General features: G+C 39.5%; 1 protein-coding gene across 1 annotated transcript; it reads left to right on the forward strand.

Annotated features, from left to right (window-relative positions):
* Positions 1-641: 641 nt before the first annotated feature.
* LOC144648760 (uncharacterized) lies at positions 642-3,980 on the forward strand. Its single transcript, XM_078508224.1, has 2 exons — positions 642-773; positions 894-3,980. Exons 1-2 carry the CDS (start codon positions 642-644, stop codon positions 3,978-3,980), a joined length of 3,219 nt encoding a protein of 1,072 aa, XP_078364350.1.
* The last annotated feature ends 10,299 nt before the right edge of the window (positions 3,981-14,279 follow it).

Raw genomic sequence — 14,279 nt, forward strand, 5'->3', positions numbered from 1 at the left:
ATATACTAGGTCTTCCTGCTCCTAAACAAATGTGGCGACGCCCCTTTTTTGTTTCAAAAAAACTATGTATGTTAAGTTCTATTACGGAGGAATGATCTTATAATAAGTTTATTTCTATAATTTTATTGTATTATTTATATCATATCATATTTTAGCAAGAAAACGCTCCTTAATACTTTTGCTATGATTTATCCTGACTATAGTGATATTTTCAGGAAAATTAAGTTTTATGGTCTGAACATTTGGAGTTTGCTTTAGTTATAACGTCATGCCAAAGAAAAATTTAATGTATAAACTCAGCTTAACATGTACAAGCACCAGATAATACATGCATGTGTGCCAAACATTCCTTAGCAAAATGACTTAAACTCAAGCATTCGTTTCAATATGAATGGCTATAATATATATCCTTATTTCTAAACGTAACAGTCCGCTACTACGTATAGATAATCAAAAATATTAAAAATAAGAATAACTGAAAAATAACTAAAAATCACAACTGGCACATTATTCAATACTAATATTAATTAAAAAAGAATATCTCAGCCAACCAACCAAAATATGCTTCAATTAATATTTTACGTCTACTAGATGTGCACTTGTCAGGAGTCAATCTAATTCTCCACATTACTGAAACAACAATGATAAAGAAAGATTTGGAGTACCACAAGAAAGATCTTAGCATTGCTAAAGAAGTGGGAGACAGGTGTGGGGAAGGACGTGCTTATGGCAATCTTGGCTGTGCTTACTGGAGTCTGGGTAATTTTCAACAGGCCATAGAGTGTGACAAGCAACATCTTAGCATTGCTAAAGAACTGGGAGACAGGTGTTGGGAAGGACGTGCTTATGGCAATCTTGGCTGTGCTTACTGGAGTCTGGGTAATTTTCAACAGGCCATAGAGTACCACAAGCAAGATCTTAGCATTGCTAAAGAACTGGGAGACAGGTGTGGGGAAGGACGTGCTTATGGCAATCTTGGCTGTGCTTACTGGAGTCTGGGTAATTTTCAACAGGCCATAGAGTGTGACAAGCAACATCTTAGCATTGCTAAAGAACTGGGAGACAGGTGTTGGGAAGGACGTGCTTATGGCAATCTTGGCTGTGCTTACTGGAGTCTGGGTAATTTTCAACAGGCCATAGAGTACCACAAGCAAGATCTTAGCATTGCTAAAGAACTGGGAGACAGGTGTGGGGAAGGACGTGCTTATGGCAATCTTGGCTGTGCTTACTGGAGTCTGGGTAATTTTCAACAGGCCATAGAGTGCCACAAGCAAGATCTTAGCATTGCTAAAGAACTGGGAGACAGGTGTGGGGAAGGACGTGCTTATGGCAATCTTGGCTGTGCTTACAAGAGTCTGGGCGATTTTCAACAGGCCATAGAGTACCACAAGCAACATCTTAGCATTGCTAAAGAACTGGGAGACAGGTGTTGGGAAGGACGTGCTTATGGCAATCTTGGCTGTGCTTACAAGAGTCTGGGCGATTTTCAACAGGCCATAGAGTACCAAAAGCAACATCTTAGCATTGCTAAAGAACTGGGAGACAGGTGTCGGGAAGGACGTGCTTATGGCAATCTTGGCTGTGCTTACGACAGTCTGGGCGATTTTCAAAAAGCCATAGAGTACCACAAGCAACATCTTAGCATTGCTAAAGAACTGGGAGACAGGTGTTGGGAAGGAATTGCTTATGGCAATCTTGGCTGTGCTTACTGGAGTCTGGGTAATTTTCAACAGGCCATAGAGTACCACAAGCAACATCTTAGCATTGCTAAAGAACTGGAAGAACTGGGAGACAGGTGTGGGGAAGGACGTGCTTATGGCAATCTTGGCTGTGCTTACAGGAGTCTGGGCGATTTTCAACAGGCCATAGAGTACCACAAGCAACATCTTAGCATTGCTAAAGAACTGGGAGACAGGTGTTGGGAAGGAATTGCTTATGACAATCTTGGCTGTGCTTACTGGAGTCTGGGTAATTTTCAACAGGCCATAGAGTACCACAAGCAAGCTCTTAGCATTGCTAAAGAACTGGGAGACAGGTGTTGGGAAGGAGGTGCTTATGGCAATCTTGGCTGTGCTTACGACAGTCTGGGCGATTTTCAAAAAGCCATAGAGTACCACAAGCAACATCTTACCATTGCTAAAGAACTGGGAGACAGGTGTGGGGAAGGACGTGCTTATGGCAATCTTGGCTGTGCTTACCTGATTTTTCGTAATTTTAAACAAGCCACAAGATACCACAAGCAACAACTTAGAATTGCTAAAGAATTGGGACACAGGTCCGAAGAAGGACATGCCTATGGTGAACTTGGCAATGTTAACTACAGTTTGGGTGACCTTCAACAAGCCAAAGAGTACCATAACCAATCCCTTAGCATTGCTAAAGAACTGGGGGAGAGGGCTCAGGAAGGAGTTGCGTGTAGTAATTTAAGCCGCACCTACTGGAAGCTGGAAAATTTTGCGCAAGCGATAAAGTACCACACGCAAGACCTCGCCATTGCCAAAGAAGTTGGAAACAAGGCTAGTGAAGGAGCTGCATTTTATTTGGGGGGATGTATTTTTGAATCGACTGGTGCTTTGCATGCAGCTCTTGATCATTATCGATCTAGTGCAAAACTGTACGATGAGGTGAGAGCTCTTCTTCAGTCCGAAGATGTGTGGAAAATAACCTTTCGTGATTCGCGTCGGGATCCCTACACCGCTTTTTGGAGAACTCTAATAAGGTTTCATAGGACTGAGGAGGCTTTGTATGCTGCTGAGAAGGGACGGGCACAGGCATTGATGGATCTCATGTCTTCACAATATGAATCTGAATTTCCAGCTTCTGGGTCATTTGAAATGAACGGAACGGTGAGTGACATGTTAAGTGACCTATCTACCCAAACAGTTTTTCTAGCACTGGAAAGCAAGACAATCCATTTATGGGTACTCTGCAGGGGAAAGAATGTTCAGTTTAGACAAAGAGAAGTAGAAGAAAAAGATGCTGTTACCTTCTTGGAATGTTTAATGAAGGATTCGTTCAGGGAAATTCACCGTAAACGTTCTCAGGGTGACGCAAGAGAAGTACTACCACCCACTGAAGAATCTGGTCAGGAAGCTGTAAAGTCATCACGCTGCCAAAGCAATCCTTTGTGTTTCATTCATGATTGCATCATTGGTCCCATTGCAGACTTGCTTGAAGGTGACGAATTGATCATTGTCCCGGATGGACAATTATGCTTGGCTCCTTATGCTGCATTTTTAGATGACAAATCAAGGTACCTAAGTGAGCGTTTCAGGATACGCATTCTTCCCTCGCTGACGAGTTTAAAACTAATCACACATTCTCCTGAGGACTACCACAAAAAGAGTGGAGTGCTGCTCGTGGGAGATCCATGTCTGGAAGAAGTTACCTACCTATTTGGAAAGCCCAAATTTGCCCCTTTGCCATTCGCCAGAAAGGAAGTCGAGACAATTGGTGAGATGCTGGATATCCTACCTGTCACTGGACGAGAGGCAACTAAGGATGAGGTGTTGAGACGAATTACTTCGGTTGCTGTGGTACACATTGCTGCCCATGGGAAAACCGAAACCGGTGAGATCCTTTTGGCTCCAAATCCCACAGAGACATCCACGATCCTTGAAGAGAAAGACTACATTTTGACCATGTCAGATGTGCAGGCGGTGAAGCTTCGTGCAAGGCTTGTTGTTCTTAGTTGCTGTCACAGCGCACAAGGCAAGGTCATGGCTGAGGGTGTGGTCGGTATCGCACGGTCTTTCCTGGGTGCTGGTGCACGTTCTGTTCTAGTATCACTCTGGGCAATTGATGACGAGGCCACCATGGAGTTTATGATAACCTTCTACAAACATCTACATGGTGGATGTAGCGCCAGTGTAGCTCTAAACCGGGCTATGAAATGCCTCCGAGAGTCAGAGAAGTTTGGTGCCGTAAAGTACTGGGCTCCGTTTGTTCTCATCGGTGATGACGTCACCATAGAATTTTGAGGAAATCAATAAGCACCGTGAGTAGCGCCTGTTTTAGTCGTTCATCTACGTTAATTCTCTTGAATAGCTATCAAAGTACAGGAAAATTTACTTCGATATTTACTTCATAGAATAGCGCCTTACCCTCAAAATTTAAAGCTGTAATTTTTTGGGTTAGCTTTTTGTGGGAGCAACACTTTGTTCCGACAAAGGGCTTACGCTCGAAACGTCAGCTTTTCAAAATTCGCTACAGTGGTTTATTTGCCTTTGTTAACTTCCATTTGATAATCGATCAGCTAAGTGTTCCATAGCCGGAGAGAAATTTTTATGTTTAGTTTTTCTGTACTCGTGTAGTCTCGCACGTTAGAAGTGAAATTTAAGGAAGAAGTATATTCCCTTACTTTGCCGTCATAAATCATAACTTTCAATAATTGAACGTTTTAAAATACCATAAATGTTTATAAAACATCCTTCCTCTCTTCCATTGTTCTCTTTTCTTCAGTCAAACGCAGGGTGATATATGATAACTCCACGCCGAGATCTTACTTCTCATAGATTGTTTTCTTATTACAGAAGCGGAACATCAAGCACAAAGAAAACTGCTCAGAGAGAGGTCAACAGAAGTTTTTATATCCTTTATTTAGCAGTCGTGTTGTACTTCTCGTGAAGTTCGTTTCTGTTATGACACTCCATAGCAACCAGAAGCCTTTGTTTTTTAATACTGCTTTTATGATTCCCACTAAGTAACAATTGACTGAGCGCAAAGCTCAAGGAAAAGAAACTGAGAGTTTGGGAAAATGTTTTTACAGGGAAAAGGGCCTGTTTACAAGCAGGTAGGGTAACCCTAGTGCTAGGGTTACCCTAGCAGGAGGGTTACCCTAGCGCTCCCACATTTCTTCTTTTTTCATCGACGTGTTTACAGGGCAGCTAGGATTACCCTAGCACTAGGGTTACCCTAGCTGAGTGCTAGGGTTACCCTAGCGCCAGGGTAACCCTAGCGCCTTGTAAACGCTCTGCTAGGGATAACTCGCCTACCCGGGACAACTTTATTTTGGCTCCAAGAAGCTAAATATGTTTAAAAATGCCGACAAAAAACAGCAAATTGTGACCAAGAAACATCGTGTTCATTCACAATTTGTCGTATTTTGCACTGGAACGGAATTATTTTCGAATGACAGCTTCTTACAAAAAACTTTGTAGTAAAATGTTTGGCGCTGCATATGTGAGGTCATTCCATAACATAAGTATTTATAGCCGGTGTCTCCGTCAAACGCGTTCCAACTATAAAAAAAATTGTGCTTGGGACGTTAATGAGCTTGGAAATTGAAATATGATTTAACTGGAACTGATAAACTGCGTAACTAAAACGAAAATCGGTTTTAGCGCTAAGATTATTACCCGTTACATGCTATATTTACAAGGTTAACTGAAGCGTAAACGGTGAAAGTTGACCCGGGTAGTAGGGATACCCTACCTGCGAATTTTTGCTTGTAAACCCGGGCTATCTTCTAACTCTCTTGCTAGGGTAACCCTAGCACTAGGCTACCCTACCTGCTTGTAAACAGGCCCTAACAAGATTAGTTTGTTTACAAGTTGGTTTAATGGTCGTTTCCCAAGTTAACAATTACAGAATCTTGTTTGTAAATAGAAATAGGAAATTTTCCTTTAGATTTATCTTTTTTAATCTTTTCATTACAAGTTATTGGAAATGTACTGTTAGTCTAGAATTTGAGAAATTGTTAAGGTTAATATGAGTTGTTTTGAAAGTACAGATAGCATACAAACTAAAAGGTAACGTAGTGCAATGTAGCCTAATTTGACAGGTTATTTTATTAGCAGTGTTATTGAATAGGAACAGTAATGGAAGTTTTTGTTCAAGGATTTTCCATCTTAAAATGAATTAATTTGTTGTAGTCTGGTTTTAACGACCGGTGAAAAAAGACAAATGTCAGATATTCATTACCAGTTTTCATCCTATTATTAGAATTATATTACCGATTAATTTAGCCATTGCTCTTGTAACATTTGGCTATTATAATACTTGGTTTTGTCACAGTTTTGATTAGAGACGAGCAAGTTAGTTACGTGCCCTAGTTTGCAGCACTGACATTTACACAAATGGATACGAAAAGTTGAGTTTACCCTGGGACAGTGTCACCAACATTTTAAAAGTGCTACTTGAAAATCCAATGAATTAAGGTGTTAATTGGAAATCCACTTCAAGTGGCCTGGCCTTGCTAAAATGTACTGTACAGGTCATGAAAATTGTTATACAGTGGTGTGGTTACAGACTGGTAGAAAAGAATTGGCCTAAAACTTGAAAAAAGTCGGGCCGTTTTCAAGTTTGACAGTGTTGATTGGAAGAAAATCACATTAAACCATTGATTACGGTTCACTCAAGCACATCTTGGAGAATGAAGTCTTTCTTCTGTTGTTCAAAGCTTATTTTGTTGGTCACTGAGTGCACCTTCATAAGTCTAGCATAGTTTACACAAAAACTTAGAAGACTTTTCGTGAAACTGTCCCTTTAAACTCAGCAGAAAGAATCTGCTTTAAACATCTATATGGGAGAAAGTAAATAATTATTTTTCTAGCTTTGTAGCTATAGTTTCTCTGCCACTCCTTAGATTTAAAACTCGCATGTTGTCAAACCGTTTCTTGGCGTGTTTGACTTGAAGATTGACGGTCCGGCGTCACAAGCATGTCCAGCAAACTGTTCTCACCCATTTACTGATCGTGGAATTAAGGAAACTTGTAACATGAATATCACAGCACGGAGAAGCTGTAAATCTGGCTGCCTAATGATAAGTCACATCTCGGACCATTGTTGATACAGATCACTCACGAACAGCAGATGACAAAAAAAAAAGATTGGGGACTGAAGTTGCAAACTTGAATTGTAAACACCAATGCGAGTGAGAACACAGGGCACAGAGGAGTCAAGTTTGTCCGCAACTCAAAATCTCTACCGTGCAAAACGACCTTCAAAAGCTTTTCAAAGCGATCGTGTGAGCCGTACGTGATACAACGCCGTCATGCGATACTTGTTTACAGATTGTCTGGTCTGGTGATATCGTATTCATACCCTCATGCGACATCCGCAGACATCAATGTTTGTGGGCGTTACCAGAGAGACCAGCAGTAAGAAAAAGAGCAAGGGACGAAAGCGATTTGAAGCGAAATTCCGATCCCTCGTTACTCGCTAAAAATCAAACGGAACGATCTCATTTTTAACATGTGGTTGAAGACTAGGATTGTCTCCCCATACGCTGTAAGAAAATCTTCAAACAAGTCGTTTAAGCTGTATTCCGGAGACGAGTTTTAGGCAGTTAAAAATTCGTTTTCGTACAATGTGGACCGGAGGATACTGGTGGCGGAAATGCGTCACGAGACATGTGATGTTGCAATACCGTAATGTGTTTCACAAGTAACCTGACTTTGAAGAGAAAACATTGTTTTCCACATTCAATTTCTTCGGATTTCGTTGTTCCTCGTATGGTAAATTTCGCTTTTCCCGGAGAGCACTATTCATATTTTGAATCTTACCGCCGGTCGAAATATCAGTTGTTGTTTTGAATTTCGGATTAGTAACGGTTGATTTCAGCTGTCACAGCATGGATCTACACACGACTTCCGTTTCCGCCACCAGTATGCTTCGGGTGACATCGAGCCGATCACGTGGTATAATGTTTCGTCCCTTGTCTCTTTTTCTTCTCGGCACTTCGTGCCTCGTCGGAAAGCTTCGCTTTCCGAAAAAAGTCGTCGCCCTTCGGGCGACGATTTTTTTCGCCTCAGGCGACCATTGTCAGAATACGATATCACCAGACCAGACAATCTGTAAACAAGTATCGCATGACGGCGTTGTATCACGTACGGCTCACACGATCGCTTTGAAAAGCTTTTGAAGGTCGTCTTGCACGGTAGAGATTTTGAGTTGCGGACAAACTTGACTCCTCTGTGCCCTGTGGTGAGAACTGAGAAGAACTGACTAAGCACTTCTGAGTGACTCGCGTTACAGTGGTGTTACGTTACAGTCACGCACATAACGCAGTTTTCAATAAGTGTAGCTCATATCTTACTTGACTTCTTTTCATATGTGGATTTCAATGCAAGTAATCGATAAGCTTTAGTCCTTTAGCGGAAATATTTGTGGAACCACGCGGAACTATCCTTGTATATACTTGTGCCGGTCTAGCAACCATCCACAAACACTACTGCGGCCTGTGTGGGAAAAAAGGAAACACAAATATGGTCTGCTGATCTGGGAACCAAATTCGAATATGTATTATCTAGTTTAAAACGACTCTGTGACGTTGCGAAAAGAAGCAAGATTTAGCATTTTGCCATATTATATTCAATAAGCTTTTTAAAATTACCAATGTGGACATGTTTATGTAAGTGGAATTCCTCACAGGGTGTGGTATAGGGTGAGGGCCAGGTCGAGTTCAGAGATATCGCTGGACGTTTCGTGGTAGAGCGTTATTGATTACCAATTGTCAACTTCTTGAGCTCAAAGGTATGCGTTCTAAACATTTTTTCGAGAAAAATTCTGCTAAATGTTTGCAGGAGCCTCTCACAGAACATGTCCACGGTAACAATTGCACGTTCAAGTCAGTTATACTTTTGGATGGACAATCGTAATTAAACAAATCGTAGTTAGAGCTGAACGTAAATGCAATTACAATATCACAAAGTTGTTAATTAAGCTCGGCAGAAGAGGAATATTAAAATCTTGTAACTTTTTTAAACAGAAAACCAATTACTTTTGATTCTTGTAGTACGTAAGTGGGGGGTCGATGGGGTTAAGCTGAGAAAAGTGGTCTGAAATTTTAACTGTCAGTTGAGAAGTAACGCGGTTTGACTGATATTTGAGACCTGAAAAATAGGCTGAAAACTTTTTAAAATTAAAACCTGAAAACTGAGGAATTGCAGACGTTTCCAGCACCCAATCCAGACCCTCAGTCCGTTCCCCTCCAATTATCAGCCACGCTTTTTGGGATCTTGGAACGATAACTTCACATCAGATTTCAGTCGATCAACCTGTACCCAAGCGCTTTCCGACTGGTTCTCTGTAAGGGATCTTGCTGATACTTGTGATTGAAATTAAAACTCAGGTTCGAGATGATTAGATTCTTTTTCAAGAGTTGTGTACAGCCGCCCGAACTCCCCAAAAAAGAAATCCGAGTAGGGCGACGCCATCACTCCGAATTTTCTTGAGGAGAGCGGGCAGCTTGGCTGAAGTTGTCTGCCAATTCACTGCCAAATCGCCATCTGCCAATTCGACTGGTTGAAGTTGTCTTCCAATTCGAAGTAAGCATCGAAAGCAGAAACTATACATTAGGAACAGTTAAATAACATTACCAATTGACCAAAAACATCTTTTACGTACATTTGAAGCCTCTAAATTTGCGGCAAACTCTCTCTGAACTCTAATACAAGACGCCTCATACATGCTCTGTTTCGGTGTTAATAATTTTTTACTTGGCTTTTTAAACTTGGAATATTTAGCATCATTTTAAAGCTTACCGTCTCAACAGTTCATCTCAATGTTTTCTATACCCATCTCAACGCAATAAATGGCGAAAAACACTCGCGAAAACCGTGTATTTATTAATTTACGCACTCTACATGGCCTTTTCCGGAAGTGAATAACTTATCACGTGACATTTCAATCGTCAACTGCGTGATATATTTTTAAAGCTTACCGTCTCAACAGTTCATCTCAATGTTTTCTATACCCATCTCAACGCAATTAAATGTCGAAAAACACTCGCGAAAACCGTGTAGCTATTAATTCGTACACTACACATGGCCTTACCGGAAGTGAATAACTTGTCACGTGACATTTCAATCTTCAACTGCGTGATATATTTTAAAAGCTTACCGTCTTCACAGTTCATCTCAATGTGTTCCTTACCCATCTCAACGCAATAGATGGCGAAAAACACTCGCGAAAACCGTGTATTTATTAATTCATACACTCTACATGGCCTTTCCGGAAGTAAATAACTTATCACGTGATCTTTCAATCGTCAACTGCGTGATATATTTTTTAAGCTTACCGTCTCCATAGTTCATCTCAATGTGTTTTATACCCATCTCAACGCAATAGATGGCGAAAAACACTCGCGAAAACCGTGTATTTATTAATTCACGCACTCTACATGGCCTTTCCGGAAGTGAATAACTTATCACGTGACATTTCAATCGTCAACTGCGTGATATATTTTTAAAGCTTACCGTCTACCCAGTTTGCCTCAATGTGTTCTATACCCATCTCAACGCAATAAATGTCGAAAAACACTCGGGAAAATTCATGCACTCTACATGGCCTTTCCGAAAATCAATAACTTATCGCGTGACATTTAAATCGTCAAATACGTGGTATATTTTTAAAGCTTCTGTACAGCTTATCTCAATGTGTTCTTTACCCAGTATAATTAATCGGGCGTGGCCGATTTATAGTTTACCCTTTGGTCGTCCTAGACGATAGTCTCCTGTCGGCTAAAAATGACGGGGATAGCCTGGGTCAATCGGTTTCGTTTCAGTTTTGACAGTAAATCGTTAAAGGAACACTGGGTCGACTTTTGGGCTAATCTGCAATCTGGTTTTCTTCTTTGCTTCGGCGGGAGGACAGAGAAAAAAGCTTAAGGGGTAATGTACTAATAATCATCATTGTGAAACTGTAGTTGCTTTGACAAGTTGAAGCTATTTTTGTAAATAAAAGGGGTAACGTCATTCATGTCACGCAATGTTTTTGTGGGAAACTTTGAAACTAGACGCTTTGCTGGTTTCTACAAATAGCAGTGTGATCTGGCGGTACATTTTTTTGAGGCGGACTCCACTTTAAAACTATTTTTTATATATTTAGCAAGAAGTATGTCGATTTTCATTTCCGCACAGTTGGGCGTCAAAGTCGCCTGTCACAAAGAGTAGAATGTTTGCACAACATGTTTTGAATATATTTAAGATTTGACTAGTGATGTTAGTAAGGCACTCCTCAAGACGTCAGCAAAACATTGGCAATGTACAGTATTGGTGTGAACTTGAATGGAATTTTTTACGAGATCAGTAAAGCTATCGAATGAAAAGATGACTTGAAAATGAAAACTTCGAATAATTATAATTAAATACCAATTGAATTTTTAGATGAGAAATTCCGGAAGTGACATCTGTGTTCAAAATAGGAATTTTTGTACAACTTAAAGTTCCGAAAAAAAGACCACATGTTTTGTAAAAATCACAGACAAACATGATCAGGAAAACAAAAGAGGCCAATGGGTTTTATTCACGAAAATACAACTTTCTTAAAATCGAATTACATTTCACACGAAATTTGCATACATTTGAACTTGCAAAAAAAAGTATCTCTGCCGAGACATAAAAGCGAGACCTTACATTAATAATTATTGTATTCTGATCTGATTGTTATTTTTTATGCATTAACTATTTGAAAGTGGTTCTCATCGATGAAAACAAAACGGTTTTTCATTCACTGCTTGAAGTATTTATAGCCGTGAAAACATTCGCTTAATCAAATTACATTCTGCACGAAATATTTTGTATCCATTTGTCCCGAAACTTTGAGGAAATTGAAATCTTTGTGGACAGTACTGCATAAAAGCAGTTCATAGAATTGAATAAAAAGATAAGAACCATATTGATAAAGGAAATTTTAAAACTTTATTTTGGCTCATTTTGACGAAATTCAGGATTTTCAAAGACTGCCAGTAAACGGCTGTATCTTGTCTGTCTCTAACGATTTTGCTACGGTTTCGAACGAGCTAATTTATCAACATGATATCATGGTAGCGGGCAGAAGTCGGTTCGTTCTGAATTTTTCAATACGGTATACAAGTTACAGGTCAATATACAGACCCTCTGTACAGTAAAAAACGTTTTGGGAACAAACCATCGTGAACTTATTTTCTATGTTGATCAGTAAAAATTCTTAGTACGACATGGGGTTTGTTATCAAGTTTGTTAGTACGTTAATACTGCAAGGTGTATAACCTCAGAGAATTATTATCAAGTGTGTTTTGTTTTATTAGCGGTTTATACTCTAAGGTCTTGGTATGGGAGATCAAAATTAAGGCAAATTTCTGTTATTATCTGATTGCTTGGCACAGATTAGTACGATACTGAATTGGTTAGGAAATGTAAACAAACATTTAATTGAACGAGAGTAGAAAGGGAGGGACAGGTGGGGGTGAAAGGCTAAGGAGATGGAAAGGGAGGGAGAATTAAAATCCATGCTTGGTTATATCACGCAACCTTTGACTTCTGTTGTTTTCTCACAAGAACAAAACTTAAGGTGGGGTTCTACCTGAATTTGAATGGAACTTTAAGAGATTTAAAGAAGGGATTGAAGAAAAGAATGGAAACACCTCCAAACAGTTGACCCCCTCGCAAGAGCACTCCGGGTTGTCAGGAGACTGTTTGGTGTCCGTCCACCAATTTTTAACTTCAAATTTAAATTTTAAAATCACATTAAATCTCCAATATTTCTATTTGTCTAAATTTTACTAATCCTTTGAGAAAAACTATCGCCTCCCAGACATCCCCCAAAATCGTCCAAAAATTAACAAAATACTGCAAAACAAATATATATGGGATAAGTAAAGCGTTTTTGGATTCCTTGAAACGCGGCTGAAATGGTTTTCAGTGTTTTCCAGCCCTTATACTTTGGGTCAGTACAACTATTCTTCACCAGTTGCTATTACAGTAATGGTATGAAACAAATACCTAATTATTGGTCAATAAGTTGTGATCATTTTCTTGACAATAGTAGTTACCTGATTAGGAGTTGTATACTGTTCCATTAAAGTGTAAGGGCTGGAAAATACTGAAATGCGTCAGCCACCTAAAGCGTTGGAAAAATTGGTCTTCAGGTAAAAACCCCGCCTTTATTAAGTATTGCGAAAAGGCTGCACTTTGCTAAGTGTTACAAATTTATATTTTCTAGACGTCTAGTTCAATCGTTTATTTGTATTGTGCGAAATATATTTTTATAAATTGAGACCATTATGTCATTAAGTAATAATGCAATCTTGAAAACATTCCAGATTTTCATTATTAAATAGAAACACGAAAAATTCAAATTTGGGAAAACAAGCCTGTCAAAATGACGTTTCCATGGTGATTTCAAGTTACTGGCACAATAACTAATCCTACCAAATTATTGCGAGATAAATTTTAGATAAAAGCGCAAAGTTTGGCAGCGTTTAGTTGAATCTTGAAAAAGTTATAAGCGTCCAAAGTCAGCGCGGGCCTCAAAAGCCCCCCCCCCCCGCCCCCCCCGGCCTGAATAGGTTTAAGTGACTGTTTTTCCAGTGATTTTTACTGTACTGTACCCTGCCTTTCAAGTCAAAACAGATAGCTAATTATTAAGCGCCCGATTTTAAGCTTCTCAAGCTTCTCAAGCTTCTTGTTTTCTTTGAAATATACTAATCAGAGTCCGGTTGTTCACAGCGCGATTAAGCTAATCCAGGATCAGCGTGAAATTTTATTCAATTTAATAACATTTCGTTGAGGTTTTCTCCTGATATTTTCCGTTCCCCGGTTTTGATGTTTACCAATCGCAAAGTTAACAAAACATTAGCAATGAAACACCCTTTAAAACAAGAGAAATAAAATCTTGATTGAACTATGGAGACGGTAAGCTTTAAAAATATATCACGCAGTTGACGATTGAAATGTCACGTGATAAGTTATTCACTTCCGGAAAGGCCATGTAGAGTGCGTGAATTAATAAATACACGGTTTTCGCGAGTGTTTTTCGCCATCTATTGCGTTGAGATGGGTATAAAACACATTGAGATGAACTATGGAGACGGTAAGCTTTAAAAATATATCACGCAGTTGAAGATTGAATGGTCATGTGACAAGTTATTCACTTCCGGTAAGGCCATGTATAGTGTACGAATTAATAGCTACACGGTTTTCGCGAGTGTTTTTCGACATTTAATTGCGTTGAGATGGGTATAGAAAACATTGAGATGAACTGTTGAGACGGTAAGTTTAAAAATATATCACGCAGTTGACGATTGAAATGTCACGTGATAAGTTATTCACTTCCGGAAAAGGCCATGTAGAGTGCGTAAATTAATAAATACACGGTTTTCGCGAGTGTTTTTCGCCATTTATTGCGTTGAGATGGGTATAGAAAACATTGAGATGAACTGTTGAGACGGTAAGCTTTAAAATGATGCTAAATATTCCAAGTTTGAAAAGCCAAGTAAAAAATTATTAACACCGAAACAGAGCATGTATGAGGCGTCTTGTATAAGAGTTCAGAGAGAGTTTGCCGCAAATTTAAAG

This window comes from Oculina patagonica, chromosome 4 (assembly GCF_052425735.1).
Source record: "Oculina patagonica isolate OP01 chromosome 4, crgOcupat, whole genome shotgun sequence".
Lineage (NCBI taxonomy): Eukaryota > Metazoa > Cnidaria > Anthozoa > Scleractinia > Oculinidae > Oculina > Oculina patagonica.